At 33.3% G+C, this 27,328-nt stretch overlaps 2 protein-coding genes and 2 long non-coding RNA genes across 9 annotated transcripts in view; 1 reads left to right on the top strand and 3 right to left on the bottom strand.

Annotated features, from left to right (window-relative positions):
• Positions 1-984: 984 nt before the first annotated feature.
• LOC149960311 (uncharacterized) lies at positions 985-1,535 on the bottom strand. Its single transcript, XR_016478428.1, has 3 exons — positions 1,361-1,535; positions 1,175-1,286; positions 985-1,103 (listed from the first exon to the last, which is right to left on the bottom strand). It is a non-coding gene; the product is annotated as an uncharacterized LOC149960311 (long non-coding RNA).
• A 997-nt stretch (positions 1,536-2,532) lies between these two features.
• LOC149960310 (very-long-chain 3-oxoacyl-CoA reductase-like) lies at positions 2,533-12,549 on the top strand. 3 transcript variants are annotated; one of them, XM_090166656.1, is made up of 11 exons: positions 2,533-2,623; positions 2,674-2,939; positions 3,605-3,651; positions 5,372-5,447; positions 6,328-6,438; positions 6,802-6,866; positions 7,465-7,509; positions 10,317-10,433; positions 11,611-11,676; positions 11,734-11,880; positions 12,188-12,549. In XM_090166656.1, the coding sequence occupies exons 2-11, from the start codon at positions 2,747-2,749 to the stop codon at positions 12,338-12,340; spliced, it is 1,020 nt and encodes a 339-aa protein (XP_090022782.1). In that variant the 5' UTR covers positions 2,533-2,623; positions 2,674-2,746; the 3' UTR covers positions 12,341-12,549. The 3 variants fall into 3 exon arrangements, with proteins under 3 accessions (XP_090022782.1, XP_090022784.1, XP_090022783.1); XM_090166658.1 differs by having other exon boundaries at positions 2,556-2,623; positions 2,689-2,939; XM_090166657.1 differs by lacking the exon at positions 2,533-2,623 and having other exon boundaries at positions 2,633-2,939.
• A 634-nt stretch (positions 12,550-13,183) lies between these two features.
• Positions 13,184-14,086, bottom strand: LOC149960309 (uncharacterized). The gene is made up of 3 exons (XR_016478608.1): positions 13,873-14,086; positions 13,628-13,669; positions 13,184-13,558 (listed from the first exon to the last, which is right to left on the bottom strand). It is a non-coding gene; the product is annotated as an uncharacterized LOC149960309 (long non-coding RNA).
• Positions 14,087-15,421: 1,335 nt separating this feature from the next.
• The window catches only part of nSMase (neutral sphingomyelinase), a 28,846-nt gene continuing 16,939 nt past the window's right edge, over positions 15,422-27,328 (bottom strand). For 2 of the 4 annotated variants that reach the window (XM_090166652.1, XM_090166653.1), the window contains exons 4-9: positions 22,608-22,684; positions 22,207-22,390; positions 21,453-21,674; positions 21,238-21,355; positions 19,799-19,924; positions 16,106-19,266 (exon numbers count right to left, since the gene is read on the bottom strand). In XM_090166652.1, coding sequence (XP_090022778.1) covers positions 18,836-19,266; positions 19,799-19,924; positions 21,238-21,355; positions 21,453-21,674; positions 22,207-22,390; positions 22,608-22,684 — 1,158 coding nt within the window. In that variant the 3' untranslated portion in view covers positions 16,106-18,835. Of the gene's footprint in view, positions 16,042-16,105; positions 19,267-19,798; positions 19,925-21,237; positions 21,356-21,452; positions 21,675-22,206; positions 22,391-22,607; positions 22,685-27,328 lie in introns of those variants that run through there. The other 2 variants (XM_090166655.1, XM_090166654.1) reach the window with 2 other exon arrangements.

Below are 27,328 nucleotides of genomic sequence, written 5' to 3'. Positions count from 1 at the left end.
GTATGTAGCTATTGTCCTTGAAAAAAAATTAGCTTTGACAATTTAAGTCTGATGGCTTGACCCTTCATTTCTAGATTTTTGTCCTTCGCTACTTTGTGGAGTCTGAGCTTGCAATATAAATTAATAATTTTCTGAATGATGATGTTCGATCCTGCCTATAGTTATAAAAAGATTTTTAAATAAGAATGAATATTCATTGAAATAATATGATAGTTTATTCCTACTTATAAAGCGCCACTAAACTTAAGTGGCGCTTTGGACTAGGCGCCCACTGGCTCTCTGTTTCGTATCTGTCCTGCCTTCCACAAGGAATTGTCTCCGTTACGAAGCAAAGGCTCGTGGAAGCCATGACAGAGACGTTACGAGTAGTGAGCGCTTGGCCTAGGCCATGTAGTACCTAACGCTTAGGAATATTTATCCGGTTTAAAATCAGACGCAAAAACTTTAGGGGTGAATTTGATAAACGGGTAGTACTTTTATGTTAGCTAACATGTTTCATAATTTGTTTTGGTGATTTTTTTATTAAAAAGTTATAGAAAAAGTGTTTTCTACTAAAAATCTGGTTTTTATTTGGTAAAAAAAGGTTAATTTTAGTGTTTTTACGCATTGCAATAACAAGTAAAACAATACCGGAAAAGGTTTCATTCCATAATTAGGATTAAATTATCATATTATTTCGATGAATATTCATTCTTATTTAAAATCTTTTTATAACGAAACCTATAATACTTTCTCAATGGACAATTGCTGTAAATCGCGACACATTCAAATCATGATTTAATTTGTAATGATCACTTTTTAAAACGGGATATACAAATTGTAAATGACAAAAGGTGGGTCACACCAAAAGCCATTCCAACTCTGGTTTGGTTTCCATAGAATTAAAACAAGTAAAAATAGTCAAAATAATTTTTTTATTTAATTTAAAGAAATTACATCCAGTTGAAAATGAAATAGAAAAAACCGGTGATGCTAACTTCTCACCTTTAAATTTTGACCAAGGATCATTTCGTGTAGGTTTAATTATGTTATTATAATTTGAGTAAGATCTCCTTGGTTTTTAGCCAATTTTGTTTAGTTGTTATGAAGAGATATTCCTCTATCTATAAAAGAAATGTAGTCTAAGAACTAGAACTTGCTGTATTATGAAATATTGTTGGCATGGACATCTTACCAGATCACCATGAACATGTTTGATCCTGAAGTTGGAATCGAACATCATCATTAAGAAAGTTATTAATTTATATTGCAAGCTCAGACTCCACAAATTAGAGAAGGACAAAAATCTAGAAATGAAGGGTCAAGCCATCAGACTTAAATTGTCAAAGGTAATTTCATTTCAAGAACAATAGCTACATACCTTTAGTAGAATCATTCTTAATTCAAGGTAGAATCATCCTTTTCATCAAAATTCCATTTACTTTTGTTTACAATTTAGAATCTCAGAATATTCCCATAACAAGCCATAACCACAAGTTCCACAACAAACCGGATAGTTACTTAAGCCTTTGACAAAATATCATTTCGCAAATAGAATTTTTTGTTTTTAATTATAAGATCATCTGCTGCTTTTTATTTGGGTTTTGAAAGAATTAATTGACTTATTTAAAAATTATAATAAAAATTTACCTTATTTTAAATTCTCACAGCCAAAATATTCGCGAATCACGTCAGAGTACCTAAAAGATTACAAACACGAACATGTGTGACGTATCACGTGATGATTTTGTATTTTCTCGCCTAATCGACAGGCGTCGCTTAAACGTGGTACCACAGGAATACGGAACAAATACCGGTTGTCTGCTAGTTATCGCTCCCGTATATTTTTGGCAAATCAAACTCCGCGTAAGGTGTCTATTTCTTTATTATGTCTATGGTCGATACAATTATCATATATCTCGGTCGTATGATCCTCAGTGCTTCCACTTGTAGGGAATTTCTACCTTTGTAGGGAATTTTCAACTTTAAAAATTAGAAAAGGGATTTTTTTTTAAAAAGGGGAAAAAACGGGAATTTCGCATTTTTCTGGAAAACAATGTAAGTTTCCACTATTATGAGCAGAATATAGTTCATTGAAAATAAATATAGTCTAGTCTTTTCTCCAACTTGAATGCTTTTTGACTAGCAAGGGAATCAGCTGCACAGTTCCTATAGTTACTAAACACGTGGTGATTAATTAACCTAAACCTGAATATCATGTCCGTCGCATTGACTATAGAATAAATGTCAGGAATACTTTTTGGAATCTTGTTGCTAAATATCTTTATAGTTTTAAAAGTCATGGTTTTGTATAACATAAAAAATAACTCAAAGAGACACGATACTACATGACTAAAATTTTTTCCTTTTATTAAAATAAATTTAAAATTATTTTGGTGAAGCCACGTGGTCTATAATAATAAAATAAATTTATTTTATAATATTCCTTGACTTAAATATTAGGTGAAAATATTATATTTAAGTAATTTAACTCATATTATGTTAGAAATCTATAGGGAAATTTTGAGGAATTTCTAACATTTAAAAGGGAAAAAAATTTCCCGGAGTGGAAGCACTGATGATCCTCCTTGTCGAAAATCGAAATTGACTAACCGGTTTTTGTTAACGGGGAAAACTCTGATAGGTTAGTGTTTTACTTGAATAAGGAAATAAAATATTATTTTTTATCTTCAGTTAAATTGTTCGTAGGGCCTTGACCCCCTCTTGCTACCGGCGTGTCTCTGAATTCAGTTTGTCGGAGCTTGGGATGAATGATTTCCTCGTGAACGTTCAAGAAACGGAGATGTTGGCCGCTAACGTGTTCGAGTTTATGGGCTTCTTATTCCTCTTCATAATCAGTTTCAAAGTTTTTAGATCGATATGCCGTGGAATATATCAATGCTATCTGGCACCAATTCTTGGAATGTCAGTGAATTTCAAAGAAATGGGCAAATGGGCTGGTAAGTTTATAATGTCTTCTAGCTAGTAATATCTAGAACCCATAGACTTACTTGGTAGTATCCCTAGAGCCTGCATGTCAAGGGAGACTGTCAATGTTATGTAAGATGGGCATATTATTCTTGTGGATCCGATCTACTATTTAAACTACTGGCTATCTTATTAGAGTGACCAACTTAAGCCTCAATTAACTGATCTCAAAATTAATTTTGTTTTCATTTGAGGCAGCCACTACTTATGTGTCTAGCGTAGTCAAAGCTTAAGACCGATTCCTGAAACTTTTGACAATACAAAATTGTGAACTTATTTTGTAATCCAGGGATAGTTATTACTTAATCTAAATTGAGGCGCTGACTACTCTGCATAATTGGTGTATACTCTTCCCATACAGAATACATATATGTGAATTTTACGTATTCAAAACACACCTTGTGTAACTGGTGTACAGACAAACTTGATGAGCTCCTTGGTATGAAAACATAACTTTAAATACGTTAAAGTATTTCTATGTCCTCCTTGACCCTCCTGTGATGTTGAAAAATTTACAATATCTGCTTTTTTCACTACAATTAGAGTTGATTAGGTTTTGGTCACTTTTTGAAGAATTTAAAAGCATTGCATTTATTTCAGAGAAATACTGAATAATTTTTCTATATTTTTCTCGCAGTTGTAACTGGAGCCACAGATGGCATTGGGAAAGCATATGCAGAGGAGGTAATTGCCAATATTGATTACACTCAAGTCGTTAGCTTGTATTTAATTTATGTAAAAGATAGTGTCTTTGATAACTTGTTAAACAATTCAAAAAAATTATGATTTGTTAGTCAGCAGTATGTGTTATAACCATAAGGTTATAATTATCTTTTACATAAGTGTATCACTTCGCTATTTTTGCTTGTGTTTACTGATAACCATTTCGAGAAAGATTTTTGGTGAACTTCTGACTAAGTTCATTAGTTTTAATTCGTGCTCTACATTGTCATCATATTAAACCAGGTTGCCACACATCAGGGAAATGTCAGGGTATTTAAAAATGGGCTTAAAAAGTCAGGGAAAGGTCAAGGAATTTTAAGAATTTGTAAAACGTTGGGGAAAAGGCAGGGAATTCAATTTTCTTTTGACACTTTTTTAAGATAATTTTACTCTTATCGTTTTGACATTCTATGATTATCATTTCCTTGAAAGATTGGCAAATTTTTTCAACATTGCAACTAGGAGCAACAAACACAAAGAGAACGAAGCTAGCCTTTAAACACGCTAATGCGGTGTTGTGTACAAATTTCATTGGACGAACCTTTACTCTGAACATTTTACGGAAAGGGGGGAAGACAATTTCCGAATTTTCCCCTTCCACCCCTTCCGACGGCAGCAGGCGCTAAAGTGTCTAGCCAATGAAAAATGGACACGACTTTCGATGGGTTGCGTTTTCCTTGTTTGGGGTGCTGTGTTTGTTGCTACTAGATGGCAATAATTTTTTTTCTGAAATACAAGTACATTTAAATTTATTAAATTAAAGTAAAATATAAAACACAAAATTTGGCCTTTAAACAAAATGGTCGGTGAAAACAGGGAATAGTCGGGGAATTTTATTCTGAAAATTTCGTGGCAACCCTGTTAAACGTGTGCGGGAAGCTCTGCCAGGGCGTTTGGCTGGAACACTGATAATTTGTTTATAAGTTCCCTATTTTTCTCAATAGAAGTGCTTAGAATTTACCTCAATGTTTTGATAATCTTAGAGATCGGCGGAGCAGATAAATTAACTGGCAAAATTTCAATTAATCATAAAAATTGCGGTTAACCGTTTATCCATGGATATTATCCATGGACAAAAACGATTTAATATGGGAAAAAGCCAAAAATAACTGATTATTTTTTGGATAATTTTTGTTTATGGATATTAACCAAACAAACTGTTAATTGTTATCCAAACGCCGACCTCTAGATAATCTAAGGTAGGAAAACCCTTCAACTCAAAATGGACTCTTAATTCTAAATGTTCAAGTACGGAACTCAGCCTAACTTTGGTACTCTTGAGAATGTTGTTTCAGAATATTAAATGAAGTGTACAGCATTCTGCGTTATCATTCTCTGTAGAAAATATAAATTCTTGTCGAAATGTTTTGCAACCCGTTAATGGTAAAAGAGTACTTATCATAGATAATTTTCATTCTAGACATTTTTACACATGATCAGGTATTGGTTTTTATTTTCTGTAGTTGAGTGTCTTTAAAATAGTGTACTTAATAATCTAAAAAAGGTTTGCCACACATCAGGGAAATCAGGGAATTTAGTTTTATTTTGACACTTTTTTAAGGTGATTTTGCTCTAGATCTATGGAAAATTCTGTTATTTAAATCCTAGAAAGCTTTTTTAATGTTGAAAACATGAAATTTTAAACCTGTAAAATAATTGCAATTTTCTTTTATATTTGCAGCTGGCAAGAAGAGGTGTGAATATCGTATTTATAAGTAGAACTCTTGAGAAACTTCAAGCTGTAGCTGAAGAAATAGGTACGAATGTTCTCTTCTGCAGGAATGAAAAATTACTGTTTGAACTGTCGCACTAGGATTTGTGAATGTGAAGCATTGAGTAAAATTATAGTGGCATATCTCTTCAAGACCCATGCTAGAACCTAGAAATACCAATTTGATGAATAGTTGATAAACCAAATTTTTGTTTTGCTGAACGCCGCACATATTTCTACCTGGGGAACTCTGCACGTTTTATTATTAGCAGGTGATAACCATAACGTGCCAATTGGCGAGGTCTAATTAAACCTTGGTAAATTAGTAAGTTGTTAATAATAAAAGTTTTCACGAAAAATAATTACCAAAATATCTTACAAGAACCAGTAAATCTGAAATGACCAACTAAACTGTGCATTTATTAATTGGAAAACCAAATTAGTTTAATTCTATTGGAACACTTGGTTCTTTACTATCCCCATTTCATTTCTAGCCGAAGTAGACTTGTAGGTGAAAGTTAAAAAGGGTTGCCACTTGTCAGGGAAAACAGGGAATTTGATTCTGAAAATTTTGTGGCAACCCTGTTATGCAATGCTTATAAGGTAAAGATGGCACAAGTTATTTAGAAAGTGCCTCTGATCAAATGTAGCCTGTCATTATAAAGCCCCTATTCACATCTTCAGAATAGTTGAAATAAAAATGTTCCTGGTTAAATTGAATGTGTAATAAGGGTTTGTACTTATTTTTACCTATGAAAACATGAAATTATCAAAATTAGCAGGAATATTACTAAAAAGGTTGGGGACATTGCCAAAAATTCATCGGGGATAACCTGGATAAGTCAGGGATTTGAAATCTGAAAATTTGTACGAACCCTGATAATTTATCCCAAGTTGAATTTAAACCAGCCTTTTTTTCTATACAGGAAAGAAATTTGTTGTTGAAACAAAGGTCATCGCTGTTGATTTTACTCAAGGCCATGACATTTATGAAACAATACGCACAGAGCTTAATGGCTTAGAAATTGGAGTGCTAGGTATGTATGTTTAATATTTTTTTCATTGTTTTAAAAAGGCCTTAGACAACAAAATTGTTTTAAAAGTGCTTAGTTTAATTGATTGTTAACAATAACCTCTGCTGATTTAAATAGAAGATTTACCAATATATCATTAATTGCAATACATTATTTCAAGTACTACAAAGTATTTAGATTGTTGTACTTCAACGTTATGATTGGAGGGGTCTTGGAATATGAAGTTTTAAGAAACAAATTAATATGGTTTTGCCTTCTTAATGCAAAAATTGAGAATAGATTATGAATTTTTCCTTCATTGTGTTATTAGTTTTAAGTGCTTTTATGAATAAAGATCAAAATTAAAAATCTTTTTTTTAATTTTAGTAAACAATGTTGGAATGAGTTATGTTTACCCTGAATATTTATCAATGATTCCAGATGGTGATAAAGTGAGTTACTCCTTACATACATGTACATAACAAGAATGCATTTATACATACTTAGGGAGAATGGCTATGTTGAGATGATTGTCAGGTATCCTTGTCAAATTTTCTGCTTTAACCAGAGGGGGGAGTCAAAAATGTCAAGGGTGTGCATGAGAGTTAAGGAATCCAATCAGATGCTGGGCTAATGTATTTAGGGGAAGGAGCAAACGTTTTAAGCTGGAGGGTGCATTGGAAGCGATACTAAAAATCAATCTATATGTAGTCATTTTCCCAAAGTCTAAATAAATATTTTCTTGATATCACTTAAGGGGAAGACGCTCTACATTGAAGTCCAAAGAATTAGTCTTACGAAATAGGACTGGATAAATGTCAGATTAGCTTACCTGAAATTTGGTGGTTAATTTTTCAAATGGTTCTATACCTTTATTTACAAAACCAGTAATTGTTATAATATTTTATATTAATTCCATCTTCATTGAATTCATTTTCAGGGAAATTAAGAATTTTTATTTTTAGGGCAGGGTTTGATTTAAATTAGATTTATCTAAGTTAGTTGGAAGCATTACCCTAACAATAGATAATTGATTTGAATTTCTTTTAGGTGGCCTGCAACATCATAAATGCAAATACAGTTGCCTGTTCGATGGTAAGTCTTGTTTATTGAAATCTTTTGATCAACCAAAAAGTGACTGGGCACTCCCTGTTAAACTCGGGGTTTTAAATGGAAACTCAACTTAAGCACGCTATGGCCCATGTGGACTAGCAAATTTCTTGTATTGAAGATTTGACATGGAGTTTCCTTAGATTGAACTAGTCGCTAAAAACCACCACCACCACCACCACCACCATGCTGATAATAGGACATTGCAAAGTATTCATCATTATTCGATTGAACCAAATTATTTGGTCATTTTTAGGCTAAACTATTCGCACCGACAAATCGAATTCTAGTTTTTAAAATTAACTTTGAAAAACCGACTATTTCATTTAAAAAATTTTGGTTTTGTCGATTTTAATCCAAATTTATCAGATTATCTGGTATTAACATCAAATTTCTACCGCCAAAGGGCACTAAGTTAGTAACCAAATAACCTAGCGTTCTTTTCTGCGTTATGAAACAGAAGGTCACGAGTGACGAAGCACGCAAAATTTAAACTTGCAAGTTATCTTGACGTTTGTAAATGGGAATGAATTGCATGGGTACAAGATAGCTATGAGGTAGATGTATACACTATAGAGTGAAAGAAACCATTTTGGGAGGGGTGATTCCATAATATCTAGACAGAATTTAGAGCCTCTTTCTTTACTGGACATATGAAGGTAATACTATTACCTTTAAATCCTTTAATGCACTAAAAACTTTCTTCAAACTAAAATTTGGTATTTGTTAGAATAATTTGTAGGGATGCACCGATATATCGGCTAATTTTTCAAATATCGGTATCGGCCAATATCGGCTTAAGCGAGGCCGATATTAGCCGATACTTCTGGTATTAGAAAAACATTAAAATTTAAAAAAAGGCGATACTCAACTAACTAATTAATGGAAAACATTTATTGCCACAACCTTACATATCCTTTTAAAAAGGCCAGGTCTTCCACAACACTCGGCTTTAGTCTATTTAACAGGTGGTTACGAGAGTAAACAAAAAAGCATAATATTGTGATAGGTAACTTTGTTAATATCGGCCGATATATCGGCTATCCTAGGCCGATATATCGGCTATCCTAGGCCGATAAAATCGGCCGATATTATCGGCCACGATTAGCCGATATATCGGCTGTACCCATATCGGTGCAATCCTAATAATTTGATAAAAAGTTAATTTGGCCCAAATTTTTAAATGTCTTGCTATTTGGACATTTTCGAAATTGGATCCGACAGATGGTTCCCAAAAACTGATGTATTTGTTATTCGCCAAGTACCTAAAAAAACACTATTCGCACAGCCCTAGCTAATTTAGTTCCCTATGGACTGTATCACAGGGTTGTTGATTTTTTTGATTAAAATAGATTTTTTTGATTTTAATCGATTTTTTTATTTTTAATTAATTTTTAGGTTTTTGTCACTTTTTTAAAAGCAAATGCAATATATAAGCTAATTGATGTAATTATTATTTTTGTATAAATAATATTCAATAGTAGACAGTTTTATCACTTCAAAAAATATTTATTCCAAGAAATAAGTATATTTGTATCACAGGAGGAACCTTGAGAAGTAAAACCATAGAAATTATGGAGAGGAACGGAAAGTGTAGCCTCAACAAGGCATTAAAATAATCTTAATGTCTCAAAGCAACACACTAGACCCATTTACTTCCGGTTACGTTCCAGCTTTCTATTGGCTGCTGATTGAGAAAGGAAAATAATTTCAGTTTCTACACTCTCATTGGCTGAACAAAATTCTTATTTCTTAATCATTGATCCGGGAATCAGGATTTCCGGGACGTTGATGAGAATATTTACATTAATTTACATTATTTTAAATTAATTTTATTAGATATTTATTATTATTAATAAGTAATGGTTTTCGTGAACTTTTGAATGTGTTGTAGAAATCTAAACAGAAATCAAATCTTAAAGCTTAGGCCTTAGCTTTTGACGCAAAAAAAATAATTTACCTTTTCTAGTCTCTATACATTTAATTTGTTCCAATCATCGATGATTGGAAGAAATTAAAAGTATAATATTAATCGATAATTTCCATTAAAAATGAAATTGTGAGACTTTAGAATTTAGAATTTTACTAACCGAGTTAGATCTATGCGAAATTGTAGCAGACAACAGAAGAAATGAGTGTTACGTCACAAACTTTAACCGGAAAAGAGTAGGCCTAATCTACTTGAACGGAAACGCGACAAACTTTCCGTTCCTCTCTATAATTTCTATGGTAAAACTAAAACTTTCCCGGTTGGGAGAGTCCATGCATTATTTTCAGAAAACCAAAAATGAGGTGGGGAAGGGATCGTGGTAGAAGAGTATTAGAGTGTGATAGGTAATAGTGTAATATAATGACAAAATTGGTCTAAAATATAATAATTCAATAGTAAATCTCTCATTTATGGAAATTTAATACCTTTTAAACAATCTTTTATAGGAACAGATTTAAATCAACTATTTTTTTAAAACATCATTTGATTAAAATCGCTGATTTAAATCAAACAACCCATTCTTTATTTATTGGTCTCGATTGAAATAGTTATTTAATTATGTGTACATATTAATATATATTGTTTGGTATTGTATTGGCCATCACCACATGTGTCCTATCACTGTTTTAATGGTTTTGCTTTGCCATATGCTAAGTTTATCCTTTTTTAACCAAAGTATAATTTAATTTATTGATGTGTACAATTTAACTCTGCTTTTTTGACCCAACCAATCACTATCATGATTTAAAAAAAAAATTCTGGTTGGGGAGTTATTTCTCAATATATATCTTCCCTTCTGTAGATGATGAGAATTATTCTTCCCGACATGGAAAAAAGACGTCGTGGTGTTATAATAAATGTTGCCTCAATCTCTGCATTGTCACCAGTTCCACTTCTTTCTATCTACAGTGCAAGCAAGGTAAGAAAACTATTTAGTTACTATGATACAGTAATTTTAATAATATATGATCAGGCTACTAGTAGTTATTTTTAGAAACAAGAGTTTTAGGCTTAGTTTCTAAAAATTTGCAAACTCATGAGTTGTAGTTGACATAGTGACCTTCTGTGCTAGGATTATACTCAATACTCAAGGATGGCACGATAGTCTAGAATGTAGTAGAAATTCCTGCTGCACGTGTACATCTCCCAACTATAGTCCTTTCACCATGTTGGTAGATTGGAATTTTCTACTTAGTTCTAGACTGTATCACCATGAATGAGTGAGTATTAAAGGTGAATTAGAATTTCCCTCTTAGGGCTATACTCCCTTTATTTTGTTTCAAATGAGTTTTTGAGACTAATAGGCCTTTCTATAAAGTAACAATGCCCTTCTTGTTTCGATGTTGCTGCTGCGTCACGGGTGACGTATCGATGACATTTTACTAAGAAAAACCCTGGACATAAGAGTAAATTTGACGAGGGACCCTGTTTTTAAGCATAAACGAACTGAACATCTACATATTTCGTGACGAATGAGGTACATAAAAACAAGTTAAGCAAGCTTAGCTTATTTTATTGAAAGGCCTATTCAAAGCATTGCTTATGTGGTCGAAGGTGGTGCCTTGGGTATTAGCTCTATTTTAAAAAAAAAATGAGTTTTTTATCAATCGCAGACCAGCCCAAGGTGCTTGACACACTGGGCACTTGCCAATATCCAAATTTGCTATCTTAATCATAGACTTTAGCAAGAGACCTGGAAGTAAAAGTCTGCCTCGACGCTGCCTCCTTGTGCCATGAAACTTTTCAACTTCTCCGTCATATACTTTCCCCCTTGAGCATGATTGCATTTGATGGGCGTAGAACTTTAAAATGCGTTATTCGTGAGCTCACCCGAATTCCTACTAGTGTTGTGGGTACTACTACAAAAAAAATTGAATTTGAACAATATGATTGGCTTGCTGGTATAGGGGGTAACAAGGTGGTGTGGAAGTTCGAAGTTTTCAGGAAACCTATGGTAGAACCAACTGCAGGGCTCTCAAGGCACTCTTTTTCTTTTAAATCTCTATCTTTTAGTTATTATCCTTATAGCTTAAAGCTTCTTTCACGAGATTCAATTGAAATTTTAAACATATTCCTTTTAATTGTTCTTTTTTCAGGCATACATGGACTTTTTGTCAAGAGGAGTTCAAGTTGAATATCGTGATAAAGGAATTGTAGTACAGGTAAATATTTCAACTTATCAGTTTCGGTATCTTCTAAAACCACACTTTATATTTCAGTCTGTTTTGCCTGGTTTTGTGGTCAGCAAAATGTCTAAGCTGAGGAAATCGTGGTCAACTCCATTGCCAACAGAGTATGTCCGGGCTGCACTGGCCACTGTTGGTATTGAAGACAGAACATATGGATACCCTGCTCACAAACTAATGGTATGCTTTTTTTGTAATTGCTCGGATTCAGGCCTACTTTTGATTTAATGGCGGGTGGCACAATTTTATTGGGCCCTTGAAAAGCTTTTTCAACTTGTGTTGCCACTTTGTTACCGAAAATGCTTTTCGAAAACTAAAACAAATACACAAGTCATTTTACTTGGTTTTTGATAGTGTTTAACTTTCTGTAAAATTGATGTACATAGAAGTTAAGTCAAGATTTAATGCTCACTAACATGTTTTCCCTTTATAATATAATAGGATAGGATTTTGATATGATTATAAAATTAAAAACTTCTGTTTACAGGGCTATGTAATGGAAATAATGATGCTCTATTTCCCTAACTCTATTCTTGATACTTTGAACTACAATGTCAGCAAAGGACTTCGTCAAGGCTACTACAAGAAACATGGACTTCTTAACAAATCAAATCAAGCTTCAAAACCCAAAGACAACTAGCATCCATTTTATATCAAAATATATTCAAATTTGTATTTTGTACTACTACTTACTACTACTAACACTTGGGTTGTGATAAAATAAGGGGGGTATATATATTAATTGTTGAAATAACCATTTGTGGTTTAGTACAAGGATTGTATATACGCAATCATTTGTACATCTATTTTGAAATTTTCATCATTAAAATCATAATTATTTCAAAATTATTTAAATTAACCAACAATTGGTTTTTCTAATTTGGCCACATTTCTTCGTAAAATAATACGTAAAATCTAAAATTTCAATCTGTTAAAAATATACCTTTCTGTAAATATGCTTGTTTTGTGCATTTAATTTAATCAAAGTTCATCAAACAATTACAAATGCATGACAATGTAAGTTTAAATTGTTAAATATTTCCCTTTAGTTTATTTAGGGGGAAGGTGACATAATTAGTTTTCTCAATGCACAAGTACCCAATAATTAACGTGCAATTCCGGAGAATTTGCAATCTATTTGATGATTCAGGAATTAAAGTTGCATTTATTACAAAGCACTGAAATGAAATACATTTAACGTTTCAAGTTTGATAAGACACAAAAAGCGGCATTTATTACAAAGCACAGAAAGTAACTAAATATAACGCTTCTGTTTGATAAGACCCTAAAAGTTAGCAAAAATCAATGACTCGAAAAGAAGATTAATATTTCAAATGGCATATCATTCCTAAAATAATTAAATATATTTAGGCTAACAAGCATATTGTAAAAACTAAGTTAAATTTTAACTCGGTAAAATGAGTCAATAGTTATTTACTTTATTTTCAATACAAAGTTAAGGTTACATAAATATCCACTGAAAATAACCAAAATCTATACCACCTTATTTATTGTGGGTCCAATATGTTATTTTATTCCCAATTACTTTTTCAATAATTTGTTTATTTAATGTTTGAATTGTACAAAATAAGAAAAGCACTATCTTACAAATTTCAAAAATATTAAATAAACTTATTTATTCAACACAGTAGAAGTAAAACTTATTGGAAAAATTCAGAGATCGTTTAATGGTATTTCCTTTAGGTAAAATACCTCGGTGTTATCCTTGATCACAATTTAACATGGAAACCACATCTTGATTTTATTATCATGAAGGGCAAAATGTTATTTTCGAGAATTAGGAGTACAGTCAGTAAATTCTGTTGACTTAAAAAACTGTCGGCTCTATCATTGCCACCTGTATTATTAAAAGGCCCCTGTTATTAGAGATGGCCATGAATCTATCCGAATCTTTGAAAAAAATTACTTTCGCGGAGAGCGTGGAGCCATCTATTAATGGGAACGGAAGCTAAAATTCAAAATAGCGAAAAAATAACGTAGTCAGAGAGCCATTGAAGAGTATTATATTTAGACCACTTTTACTCTACTTAGTGAACTTTAACCTAAATTATATATCCCATATAAAATATATTGTAAACAAGTACTATAATTGAAGTTATTGACAAATTTACAAATGAGCCAATCAACACGAAGCATACTTTTATTTCCCACCTTTTGGGTCAAAATGTAGTTTCAGCATCTTGATTTGATTTCAACGCTAGCGACATCTGTTGAAAAAAGAGCTACTTCACCTAGAGCCGACACTTGCTTGAAGCTTACCTTTTCAACCTATAATTAACTGACTTTATTCATAGAGATCTTTTGGATTTAAATTTTAGCCAGAAAAGAAAAACTAATTTGTGGTGCAGTGAATGATAGACACTTAGTTATCACCTTTTTCTTCAGAAAAGCTGAGCTTTTTCCTTTAATATCTACTCCATCTTCAGCAGAAATTTAAAGTAATTTTTATTCCTGATTATTGCAAGCTCTTAGAAAAGAAACAAAAGTTAATATGACAATCAATTAAGGAACAAATTAAGCTTCTTCTCTGCAAAATTTGAGTAAATTGACACACTAGGCTGATTATTTGTAATGTATTACAGGCTATGCTAAATCATTGCCTTCTTTAATGTGAGTAATTTCCCATCTTTTTTTAAGCCAGAACAAGAAATGATAAAAACGAACAAACACAAAAACGCCTCCATGTGAACCATGTTTTAGTTATTGAATAAAACTGACACAATTAAATTATTAAAAGACTGATACAACATGTTATTGAAACAATGTACTTTATTAATAATATGGAGCTTTTGGACTGTTGTCATTCTTTATTCAATATTGTTTACACTACAAACATTTCGCCTGAAGGACCATGGTTTGAAAGCTCCTGATTAATAACAAACTATATTTTTATTTCAATTCCATGTTATATATTTTTAAATAACAAAACAACTATACTTCATACTATTATTAAATTTGTCATTAATTAAAATTATTCTCAAATTGTTATGAGCTTTTCAACAATTACCACCAAGCAACGCTGATAATGTATGAAGCACCATTCTATGGGTTCTGACATTATCGGTGTTGCTTGGTGATCACTAAAATTATTAGGGTAATAAACGTGTTGGAGGTTATATTCCCTTAATCTAGGTTTCCTTGAAACCTTTTAAGAGATTTGTTTGCTGTTAAAATTTTGTTTGCTAAATTTTAATATTTAATTACTAAAGTATTATTAATACTTAAAATATTTAATTACATCCCCTTTAAGAGTTTGATCTAATTTTATCTGTGTTCCTGACATAACTACTAGACAATTTAGCTGGGTTAGTTTGACACACCAAGTAGTTGAGTAGGATAAAAAAAAAGTCAAGAGACCTGAGGATTTCATTTTCTCTATAGGGTCACATCATGACTATATTACTTTAAAATATATTTAACCATATTTATCTCGAAATCTATCATTGTAAAAATTAGTGGCATTAAGGTTAAGATGCTGAATCGAAAGTTCCATGGAAATTGGCCTATATAACATCTGCCAAAAACACTATTTTTGATAAGGGCAAATTTGTTTTTGAAAAACTAAGGCTTACCCATTATCTTTTTTAAGCAAATGGCGGCTTTTTCCATATTGTGACTGCAATATGAAATATTGTAATTTTATCACCCAACAAGAATCTCCGACTTTTTAACCAGCGAAGAAAGTTTTAAAAAATAATTAAATCTACTAGAATCTCTATTGATAAAAATGAACTTATTTTGGTTCAATCAAAAAGGTGTTATTATAATTAAGATTAAAATTATACACAGCCTCAGTCATAGTACAGTGTATTATATACAACACTTGCTTTAAGTCACATAAAAGCTGTAGCAGTAGCAAACGGCTAGTGAGTTAAGTTTGATCACTAGCGTCAAGGTGGCTAGAGATCATACTCAACATATGGAGTCAAACGCCCTTTGCACCATTTCTATGCAGTGGATACAACTAATGCCAAATAAAAATGTAGTGTCCACCACCACGGCGTTTGATCCTATCGCAGAGGTTCAGCTTACTTCCAGTTACTACTGAAACCAAACTCCCAATCTTTTTCTACTCTTGTAGGCTTTATTAATTTCTCCCAAGTATTGGATTAATTTATTGGGAGGCATATATCTCTTAAGCGAAGGTAGCATATAAATGTTAGGGGATTCATAGTTTTAAAACTATTTCCCACATTTTTTACCCTCTTGTGATACAAACCATGAGGTTGACCACGTAAATTTTAGGCAGATGTGAAACCTTATAGTTTATTTCCAGGTTTGAATCACTAGGTAGTGTTCTGACTTCTGACCAAATGAAACCTACATGAGAAGTGTACATGTATGCATTAAAAATCCGGTAAAAATTGTTTGAATATGCTTAGTAACAGTTTTTTTATTTAAAAGCACGTGTTTTAGCTCCATGAGCAGCTAGCAATCGTATCATATTACAAAATAGTGTCCACTATTCCACTAACATCGTAAAATCAAACTTTTTATAAACCAAATATTGTATCGCAACAGTAATCACAAGAGACTCAACATCGTGCTTTCTCATATTTTAAATTATTTGTGTATTTCTTGTCAATAAGCAAAATAAATTTGACAGTTAAGTTTAACAAAATATAAAATGGTTCCCATTTATGTTTAGAATTTCAACAAACTACCCAAATACTTGATGATAACAGATGTTGTTCATTAAACAGAGATACTTTAGTATTGGTACCCTGTTCGTGAAAAATCTACTATTTGGGATTATCAGCAGAAAGTTATCACCATTTGAGCTTTATGACAATTTTTGGCATTATTCCACTGAAACATCATGCTACTGTTCTTGATTTACTCAACACAATAAATTTGCAAAAGTATAGCTTTCAAAAGAACTACAAGTATAACCTGTCCATAACTGCCACTGGAAGAAAGAGTTACTAGGAAAAATTTTGCTTTCAAATTAACTTTTACTAGAATTTGTAGAAATTATATTATTTTATCAATTATAGATATATGATATAACTAAAAGATACAGTTTACATAGCAAGGCTAGCCAAATATATCTAAATTCATTACCTAGTTTAATGAATGCATGCTACATATATTGATAGCGCCCACACCTTTTTTTAAATTTTAGAATTTGACTAAAAATAAATTCTCATTTAAACGTTTTAAAGCTCGTAACTATGAAATTGGTCCACAGTACCACCTGATAACGGTATTATATGTCAAGCATTCCTTTGCCAAAAACATTCATCAGACATTGAATTCAGTAACAATAGTATCGGTAATCCTAATTAAAATACATTGTTATATTACAGATTTTGGAACAAAATTATGGTTGAATTTAGATTAGAAAGAAACATCTAACAATTCTTACATTCTCTTTATCATGAACAATGAACTAGAATGACTAGTAACATCACGGACCAAGAACTTAACTATAGAGCCTCATTGCTCCTGGTTTTCATTGACACAGTTATATGTGGCCTAAGTCAAAAGTGCAGAAGACTGTAGTATGTTAGGTGCACACATTCATCACAAGCAGTCTATAACTCGTATCAAAGTGTATGTTTTTTTTTAAGCCAGGGCAGTGAATCTCTCCAGATTCTTGGTCCATTGTAACATTTTTCTATAAGCATTTCAATACATTTTTTTACTCAGTTTCACAAAATATACATGTTCAATGGTTCATAATTTAATAAAGGTTGTGACTATAGTTTAATTGATTTATTTAAAGTATATCTGGTATAGTGTTCCATTAACTGATAAAGCATCCAAGATGAACCACATTTCCGGAACTAATAATCAATTAAATAAATGATATACACTAAAACAATAGGTTAAAACAATTAAGTTATGAGTTTGAAGGTCGTAATTTACATATTTCCAAGTAATTTTGCTAAGTGAAGGAAGCACATCAAATGAGCTGTTTGAATGAAACTTATAATAAACAAATTGATTTTATCAAAGTGAATTATAAAATTTAAATTTTAGACTAGAGTATTTAAAAATTATTTAGTTTTAATGTTAAATTTTGAATAAAAGGTTCCTGGGGTAGAGCAATAAGTTTCAGTAGACATAACAGCAAGGAAGTATACAATACGCTTGTCTCGATTAGAGCACGCCTCCTTCTAAGTCTTGCATACGATCATACCTAGATTATATATCCTAAGCCACCTAGTTTAGAATTCTCTCTAATCTTGTATCTTCACACACATAAATATATCAGTCACCTTTTAACTAGGCCAATATGGGCACATGCAACATAACATTGGGTTAGTATCCCCCTTTGACAAACTGAAAAGTCTCTACAGTATTACATTCCAAAAGAAATTATATAGCTAAAATGAGGCGAATTTTGTCACTCAGTTGCATCCGGTATACTTCCCCATCTTAATATATCAGAATAATAACGTCACCTGTATTATACAGATATAGTTTAACTTAATTTTGGTTTACATTGACCATTTTGATGTTGATTTTGCATTTAATATAAATGAAAATACTCGATTCTAAAAAGAATTGAATACATCTTTTCAAAAATTAGCGCTCAATAAATAGTAATGCTGACTTAAAGTTTCTTTGTGGGAGATCATTCGACAATTTTAACGATTAGTACATTTAACTGAAGCTTTCAAAGAAATTATTTCTGAATTGAGGAATCTTTCAGAAACCATATAATAAAAATACAAAGGGATATTTCAAGAGGTTTACACTTAATTACAGTACAAAAATATTATACTTTTTTGATAAATAGTACTATGATGTAAAATATGAATGATTTTCCGATTTCATCTTTTAATATAGTTTGAGCAAAATGAATACCATGGTATGATGGTGTATGAGTATTCATTGTGTTTAAATGGAAAACAATAGCTTTAAGGACCAAGAAGAACAAATTAGATAATAAATTATATATTTTAAAACACAACAATGTGAAAACCAAAATACCAAATAGATTTTGAAACAGGAGCAATTTAGTAAATTATTCATGACCAGGAAATAATTTTTAGTAAACTTGTTCAAAAGTAAAAACCCTCATGAGACATCCCTTTGCTAATGTGGAATTCCTTAGCAATATAAGATAAAAAAATTGGTAATTTGTGAAATACAAAGGCAATATCTACAGAGAAGTATTTTCTGGTGTGGCGGTGTTGGAGGAGCTACCTCTGTAAACTGTGTTGTGGAAGGCTTTATTATTTTCTCTAAGAGTGTCTGCATCATTTTGCTCTCTAAGAGCATCTAGCAATAGTTGGATGTTGGAGTTAGCGGCAATGGTGGCGCTCCTTTCCGATCGGAACACAACAATTCCGACCCACAAGGCAAGAAAAATTCCCCCTGATAACAGTACTCTCAAGACGACGAATAAGGCTTGGTAAGGGTGTAACAGGCGACCAATGGGAAACGTCAAAATAAGAATGCACAGCAAGACAATCACCATTAGAATGTAGAAAAGGCGATCGCCTTGTAGCGCTTTCAAACTGCCTTTAATGATTTCTTGGCCATCATCTAGAGCAGCCATCCTCGCTCTGATCGAGTGCGAAGAGCCACGTGCTAATACAAAATAATACAAATAATATTACTTATTTCATGAATATTTAGCAATGTGCGAGTGTTAAATTTCAAGTCTCGATTATAAAATTTACCTTAATAAGTATTTTAAGAGTTTTTAAATTTTAAAGAGATTTTCAGTATTTAGTCTTAGCTCAAAAAAGAGTTTATAGTACTCAAGTAGTTAGAGTAGTTGGCTTAAAAATAGGGATAACATGTGAAGCACCAAAAATGTCAAGGGCATGCTACATAAGCCTACATTATGATTTTGATTAAGTTTCCATTTTTAACAACTGGAAAAACCTATCCTTGTACCTCAACCAATAAGATCTATAAGAAGTAGTTAGTGTTAAATATTGTTTAAAGAAAAATAAGTAGGTTTTTATTTGGTTAATTTCCTGAGTAAGGTTTTAAAAATTAAAATAAGTGTTTCAGGTACTCCAAAAAGATTTTCATCTAAAACCTTTCCCCTAGAGTAAACTATTGAAATCAAGCACTCGTACATGTCTACAAATATTTTTAACTATTAAAGTACCATCAGACGATTTGTAAACAGTTAAATTTGCTTCCAGGGCTTCATGATCAGAATAGCATAAGGTCCCATTGCATTCAGGAATTTTATCAATCGGCGATATACAAGAACGACATTGCACTGATGTACCTATGATCACAAATTACCATTACCATCAAGTAAAGATAGATGAAGTATCATGAAAAAGAGATATACATGTAGGCAAAATGACTATGGTCTATTTTCGCCCTGTTACAACGAAAGGGGATCGGGAGGCGAAAATGCGTCACTTGTGAGTTTCAATCGTGTCAGAAGACAAGTGTTAGGGAAACAATGAGATATCAGGCCAATTTGATTGACTTTTAAAGGGGGTACAAACTATATAAAAATCACCTGCTAATGGTTTTTAACGTAACTAGGGCAAGTCACTCCTAGCTTCTGTTAAACCTGGTTGAAGAAAATGTTTAAATCATTGATATACGATATAAATGTAAGTTCATACTTCCTTTAAGGCCGGGAGGGAGTCAACTACTTCCTTTAAGGCCGGGAGGGAGTCAACTACTTCCTTTAAGGCCGGGAGGGAGCCAACTACTTCCTAAAGGGTGGGAGGGAGCCGACTACTCCCTTTAAGGTGAGGTGGATTGGGAGAAACACTAAAACGTACCTCATCATAGTCATTATCCTTCAGTATAAATAAATAAATACATTCTTGGTATAATACCTTAAAAATCAATTTCATTCAACCTAAAACACAGAAGTAACAAAGAACTATGAAAATTAAAATTGACTTGCGCCAACAGGTGCCTAAATGTTCATAAGTTGTGGAAAACAGTAAATAAATTATTATTTATTCCTATTATCAAGTGACATAATTACCCAAAGTGTGATAATCCCTGTACTTTCGTATGCTAAAGTTTTAATTAATGCTCGACTCGAGATCAACCACATAAAAGACTATTTATTGTCGCTTTTCTGGATCTTTTTTTAGTCTATGGTATTATACCGTAGGTAGATGGCGATAGTATCTCCACAGAACGACGACAAATACCCTAACTTTGACCAGTGCTACTTAGTTCCTCCTTTCCTTACTAAGAGGCATTATTTGTTGGTTTTAACTTCCTTCCCTCCCCAAGGCATACTTTCCCTTATCCCCTCCCACCTTGTATTTCGCTCGTAGCATTCATTAAGAAATAGGTCCGATTGACACACTTTTGGTAATTATGTCACTTTGGCTATTATCATTATTTTTATTATTAAATATATTTCAGTCAGGAATGCAAATAATTATGTTAAGATTTTGTATTTTCAGAGTGGGGGGAAAAAGAACACACTTTTGTATTTTCCAGATGGCGTTTCCATTTTGAGAAGTATAAAATCATTACTGCAGGGTACAATGTTATTGTACATAGTTCTTAGTTACTTCTTTGCATTCTTGCTTCCGATTCACACGATAATTTAAATACCTGCGTTAGTTTTATACATGATGAAGTCTATCCTTTTGCCATTAGGGGCTTCTTTCAATTCCTCGGCAGTCGTGTATATATTTCTGGGAGTGCCGCAAGTCATACCGAAAGTTGGGTCCTAGAAAAAGCAACATTTCAGATACACTATTTCATTCAATTAACTTTAACCAACAATGGCTGTGAGAACATAGTGTCGGAAAGAACAGGAAACATACCCCTTCAGCAGGTGGTGGCTGTTGTAGGAAAGCATCCAAGCAACCGGTGTTGTGAAGGATGATACGGTAAGCAGTGTCACTGGGCTCCGTATTAAAATCGCCGGCTAGAATAGTTAAGTCAGAATTTTCACTGGTTAGCCGCACAAACTGACTCATCTCGAATGCTTGGGCAATTCGATGAGCCAAGTACTGATCCTGTACACGATTGTACTCCGCATGATGCTGTGAAGTGAGAAGAATAATATTAAAATGATTGTAATTAAATAAAACTGGCAGGCGGGCCAGCTACGTTGTATAAAAAAGTTGAAGTACATATATTTAAATCATACGGGTTCTAAAATGCCCCAGTTGGAGAGAGCTTTCAGCCTTGTATACAAATCTCAACAATTATTTAAAATGGTAAGCTGCTATTTCTTTTACAAAAGCAATGTGCTAGCCAGACAATTTCAGAAAATGAAAAAATCCACCTTTTATAAACAACCTATAGCTAGCACATTCTGATATCAAATGGTTATAGGCTACTAAGCGAGACTGAATAGCTATTATATTTAAAGGACCAAAGAATGCGTAGCAGAAATGACAATTTTGCATTTTTCAAACCTTGTTGCAGAAATTTAAGTGTTCCTGTGAGCCCCTTTAAATACCTATACATTTTGTCCTCGAAGGCAGGCCAGCAGAATTTCATCAGCTGGCCATCACTAACATAGACAAATCCAGGGACAAAGGATAATATACTTTTTTAAAGCGACTTTACGTGTGAAACGAAGAGGCTGATGTGAAGTCCCTTGTAGTAAACGCGACAGAGTCCGACGGCTTTGCCTCCGAACCAATCTCCGTGGTGCACTTTATGGGCGAATCCATTCAAACTGAACGTGTGCAGGGCCACGTCAGTGAATGGGCTCTTAGACAGGATACATACTCCGCTTCCAAAAACTCCACTACGGAAATCAAATGCATTACGTTAGTATTTATTCAGGAATATTTTCACTTATATTAATTATAAAAATCAGGTTTTAAAATGCTACGCTGATGCGAAATGTATGGACAAAAAATGCTGAACTCTCCTAGAGGAGGCCCAGAATGTTAAACTACACTTTGTTATTAAAAAAAAGCCCTAAATGAAATCAGTAAGAAGATGGTACTTAAAATAATTACCTGTGAAAATAATGTGAATGCGGAAGAACTGCTTTTGTTTTCCTCACAATTGTTTCAAAATCAGAAATACACCACACCTAAGAACAGAATTGAACAACATTTATTACTATCTTGTTTAGCTTCACTATAATTTTGTATAACAGGAAGAAACTTTTGATTTTCAACTTTTTAGAGTAATTTTTCAGAAAATCTTAGATTTAACCAGTGATGAACTCAGAATTGATTAATAAAGGAAATTGAAGGTAATAATTTATGTAGCCCGTGTAAATATTCATATTCAGTATTTATTTTTGTAGAAACAGGAGACCCGGAAATTACACGTTAAACAATCCCCTTTTCCCATGGTATAGTTGGCACATTGATGTATTTGTTTGATTGTAAAGTTACATTACGATCAAGCTTGTCTAAAAATATATGAACTAAATGAGGTAGCACAACTACTTTTTGGCAAACTAGGTATTATTATATTTAGTTATTTTTTTATGAGTACGTTATATTTTACAATATTAAAATATAGCACATATTATTTTGGTTATTCTATATACAGGGTGTTAACTAAAAAATGGACCAGGGCGAATATCTCAAGATGTGTTTTAGCTACGATTTTGAAATTTTAGGTTGTTATAGAGCGCTCAGGGGGTCAACCAATTATGAAAATGTCAATGACCTTGAACCATGTCTTCAAGGTCATTTGAAAATTAACTTGAGAACCGTAAGAGCTACGAAGTTGGTTCCAATTAGAAAGTTGTTCCCCGTCACATTTTATGGTTAACTAGCTTAGACTCGATCTGATTTGCGAAATAGGAAGTCGAGATATGTTAAGCCAAAATCAAGAAGGCCGTTAAGTTGATAACGTGTTAAAGACGATGTTCAACTGATAACTTTAAAAGTACTCTTGTTAGAGTACTGAAATTTGTTAGACAACCTCATCGTGGTTGTGGGTCTTTAGTTTGAAAATTTCAGCTCCCAAAACTCGTCTTCTACACGTTATCAACTTAACGACCGTCTTGTTTTTGGCCTAATATTTCTCGACTTCCTATTTCGCAAATCAGATCGAGTCTAAGCTAGTTAACCATAAAATGTGACGGGGAACAACTTTCTAATTGGAACCAACTTCGTAGCTCTTACGGTTCTCAAGTTAATTTTCGAATGACCTTGAAGACATGGTTCAAGGTCATTGACATTTTCATAGTTGGGTGACCCCCTGAGCGCTCTATTAACCTAAAATTTCAAAATCGTAGCTAAAACACATTGAGATATTCGCCCTGGTCCATTTTTTAGTTAACACCCTGTATAGCGAAATTTTACTAATAATATTTAAGCATTCTCGTTACAGTACTTTGCACTAGAGTATACATAGAAGTCTTATAAATGTTCAAAATTTGGTAATCGATTCTGCTCAATCGATGTTGGCAAATCGGTTCTGAGTAGTGTAAATAGTGTATTACAAATGACGTTACTAAAACGTGTTTCCTCCTTTTTGAAAACTATAAGATGACTTTACTTAACAGTGTTTTCCCCCTCTCCCTTTTAGAAAACTATAAAATAACGTTACTATAACGTGTTTCCCCCTTATTTAAAACTATAAAATTACGTTATTAAAGGGGAATGGCCAAGCTATTCCAAATACGGCCTTATTTCCGTATCAAAAGATTAGCAAGACGTTCAATATACTAACACGTACCTTTTTTGTCTTGAAAAAATAGCTTTTGGCCTAAAAAGTTCAAACGAAAAATAACGCCAGGTGTTTGGGTTTGAATTTTCGCCGCCATCTTAGGGGCTGTCGCCAGCGCCCCTAACCCCGTATGAGCGATTCGCGAACTATCCTAACTTTTAAAATCGCGCAATTTAGGCTTAGGTCTCTTATAACTGGAACGCGCCGCGCGTGCAAAACATATTTTTTGCGTCTTCAGCAGCGCGCGCTTTTACGTTGTTTTTCTGTCTCACCAACTTCTCATCAGGTGTCGCGGCCGACGCGCGCTTTTCAATTTCCCGAAATTTCTTTAATTTATTAAAAATTAACCACTCAATATTTTTTCGCCATAAATTTTAGTTTTTAATGGGCTATAGGGCTATCTAACTGGTTAAAGCTTGACCGTTCCCCTTTAATACGCATTTCCCCCTTTTAAAATCAAATAAAAATGGCGTTACTTTAACGTTCTTGCCCAACTATAAAATGACGTTAGAAAATCGTGTTTTCCCTTTTTTGAAAACTATGAAATGAAGTTAGAAAATCATGTTTCCCCTTTTTTGCAAACTAAAACTACGTTACTAAACCTTGATTTTCCCCTTTTTGACAACTATAAAAGGACTTCAGAAAATCGTGTTTCCATTTCTATTTATTTGAAAACTAAAATGACGTTACTAAAACGTGTTTTCTTGGATTATAAGGATTTTTTGGGCACTCATTTCAGTAATCCTGAGAAACCACCATTGGATATAAGGCTTTCGCTATTAGTGAGATAATTTCCAACTACAACGCCACATTCTGGTCAGTGACGTCGTTTTATACTTTTATTCTCAGCTACGTTGACTCACGCACCAGGGGGATTATTCTGTAAATATTCGAAATCCAATTTTCGATCGAAAACTAGATTTCTAACTTCGAGATCTCGACATCTCGACGAATGGTAATCGGTAAAGATTTCGAATAAGCATAAATCAATGCAAATTGTCGAAGTCGATTTCGACATGGTATAGGTTATCGAGATCGAATTCCCAGTCGATTTTTTACAGAATGGCCCCCCTGTATGCGAGCAACAGCGGACGTTGAAAGTTAGTGAAACCTAGGAGCAACAAACACAAGGAGAACGCAGCTAGCCTTTAAACACGCCAACGAAGGGTTGTGTACGAATTTCATTGGACGACCGTCACGAGCCTTTACGCTGAACGTTTTACGGGCGGGGGAGAAGACAATTTCCGAATTTTCCCCTTCCAACGGCAGCAGGCGCTAAAGCGTCTAGCCAATGAAAAACGTACACAAGAAAATCCACGACTTTTGACGGGTTGCGTTCTCCTTGTGTGGGGTGTTGTGTTTGTTGCTCCTAGCTGAAACTAAAATTATCGATCTCGGAAAAAAATATATAGTATGCCTGAAATTTGGCGGTAGATTTAAATTGTGTGAAATAGTGACGTTTAACTTGTGAAATCAAAATGTTTAAAAATCGCAGTTTTAACTGGTTTTCAGCAATTTAAAAAAAATCGTACATTATCGTACGCGTGAGCTGAATTATCGAAAAATGCGTACCATATAGTACGTCATTGAAAATATCGTACGTCCTAAAAATTATAACGAAATTATCGACGTGCGTCTGGCAACGCTTTCAAGCAATTATTGGATAACGCGTAGAGCATGTAGTGGTATATTCGCAAATTTACTTCCAGCACTCCCACGCGTAGCACGCTAGGGCATTACTACATATACACATATGGACATATACGTTATACGACCACGCTAGCATTTCGAAAAATGTACTTAATTGAATTAAACACAGTTATTAAAGAATTTCTCGCTAACAATTTCGAAAGCTTTTGTTCGCACGAGTACGTATTTATTTCTACGTTGGTCCAGGAATGTTGACAACTTGACAAGATCCGCGGGCATCATAGCCGAAGAAGATTTTTATTAAGCTCTCACTCTAAATATCACTAAAGATTTTGCCGATGTGATATATTTGAGAATTCGCTAAACGTAGCAACGGTTTCCGAATTTCATTAGCTGCGGATTGGTGTCATGTGGTTTCAATATTCTGAGACTATGAAATTGGCGAATCAATGGTCTAGTTTCCGTTTAAGGTTAGGTTGGATAGGTTAAATTAAGTTACTATATTAAAAGCAAGGAATTTGCTTGAACAATTACAGTGGACTGCTAGAGGATTTTCAAACAATGAAAATTGGGAACCATAGCTACGTTGAGTCACAAGTCATATGGCCTTAGTATAACTGCGATTTTAGTCCATCACGTGACTCAAGCACATCCCTCTCTCTTCTCAAAACACGTGATTATGTAGCTCCAGTGCTCCACCCTCGAAATACAAACGATTCCGAGGCACTTGAACCGGCCACCGGTAATTGGCTTCACAATTCACTAGTTGACATAAGCCTGTGTGGTTCCTTGGGTGCTTAGCTGATTAACATCATTTATTAGTGAATTTCTTAACAATTTGTCTTCATATTCCTGGTTTTACAGATTAAATTAAAAGTTTAAAAGATCTTAAAATTAGTGATAATCCAGGGTTGCCACAGTTTTTTCACAATCAAATTCCCTGACTTTTCCAGGTTTTCCCTGACTAATTTGGTGCCAAGATTTTGTATATTTGAACCTAAATTTTAGTAAAAGTTTCCTATTTGCAACCGAAATTAAATTCCTGACATTTCGCGGATTTTTATACCCATATTCAAATGGCCTGACTTTTCCAGGAATTCCAGGTACCGTGGCAACCCTGTAATCGTTTAACTTTGGTAATGAATCTTTTGCTACCCAGGATACACTCATACAAATATTGGCAAACCGATTTCACCCAATGTTTTAAGATAATAAAAAGTCTTAGTTTTGTATTATAAAAAGTAAAACGTGATGCAAATTTGTATTTTGTGAATTTCCATGAGTTTTATTATAAAAAAGGGAATTTCCCTGACTTTTCTGTCGACAATCTAATTCCATGGTGGTCATAGTGCCTGTAATTCCGGGAAATGTCCGGGAATTTTAATATGGGTCTAAA

The sequence above is a fragment of the Leiobunum rupestre genome, chromosome 2 (assembly GCF_980474605.1).
Source record: "Leiobunum rupestre chromosome 2, qqLeiRupe1.1.hap1, whole genome shotgun sequence".
Lineage (NCBI taxonomy): Eukaryota > Metazoa > Arthropoda > Arachnida > Opiliones > Sclerosomatidae > Leiobunum > Leiobunum rupestre.
The sequence above is the reverse complement of the archived record's forward strand: the minus strand, read 5'-3'. Positions and strand labels throughout refer to the sequence as shown.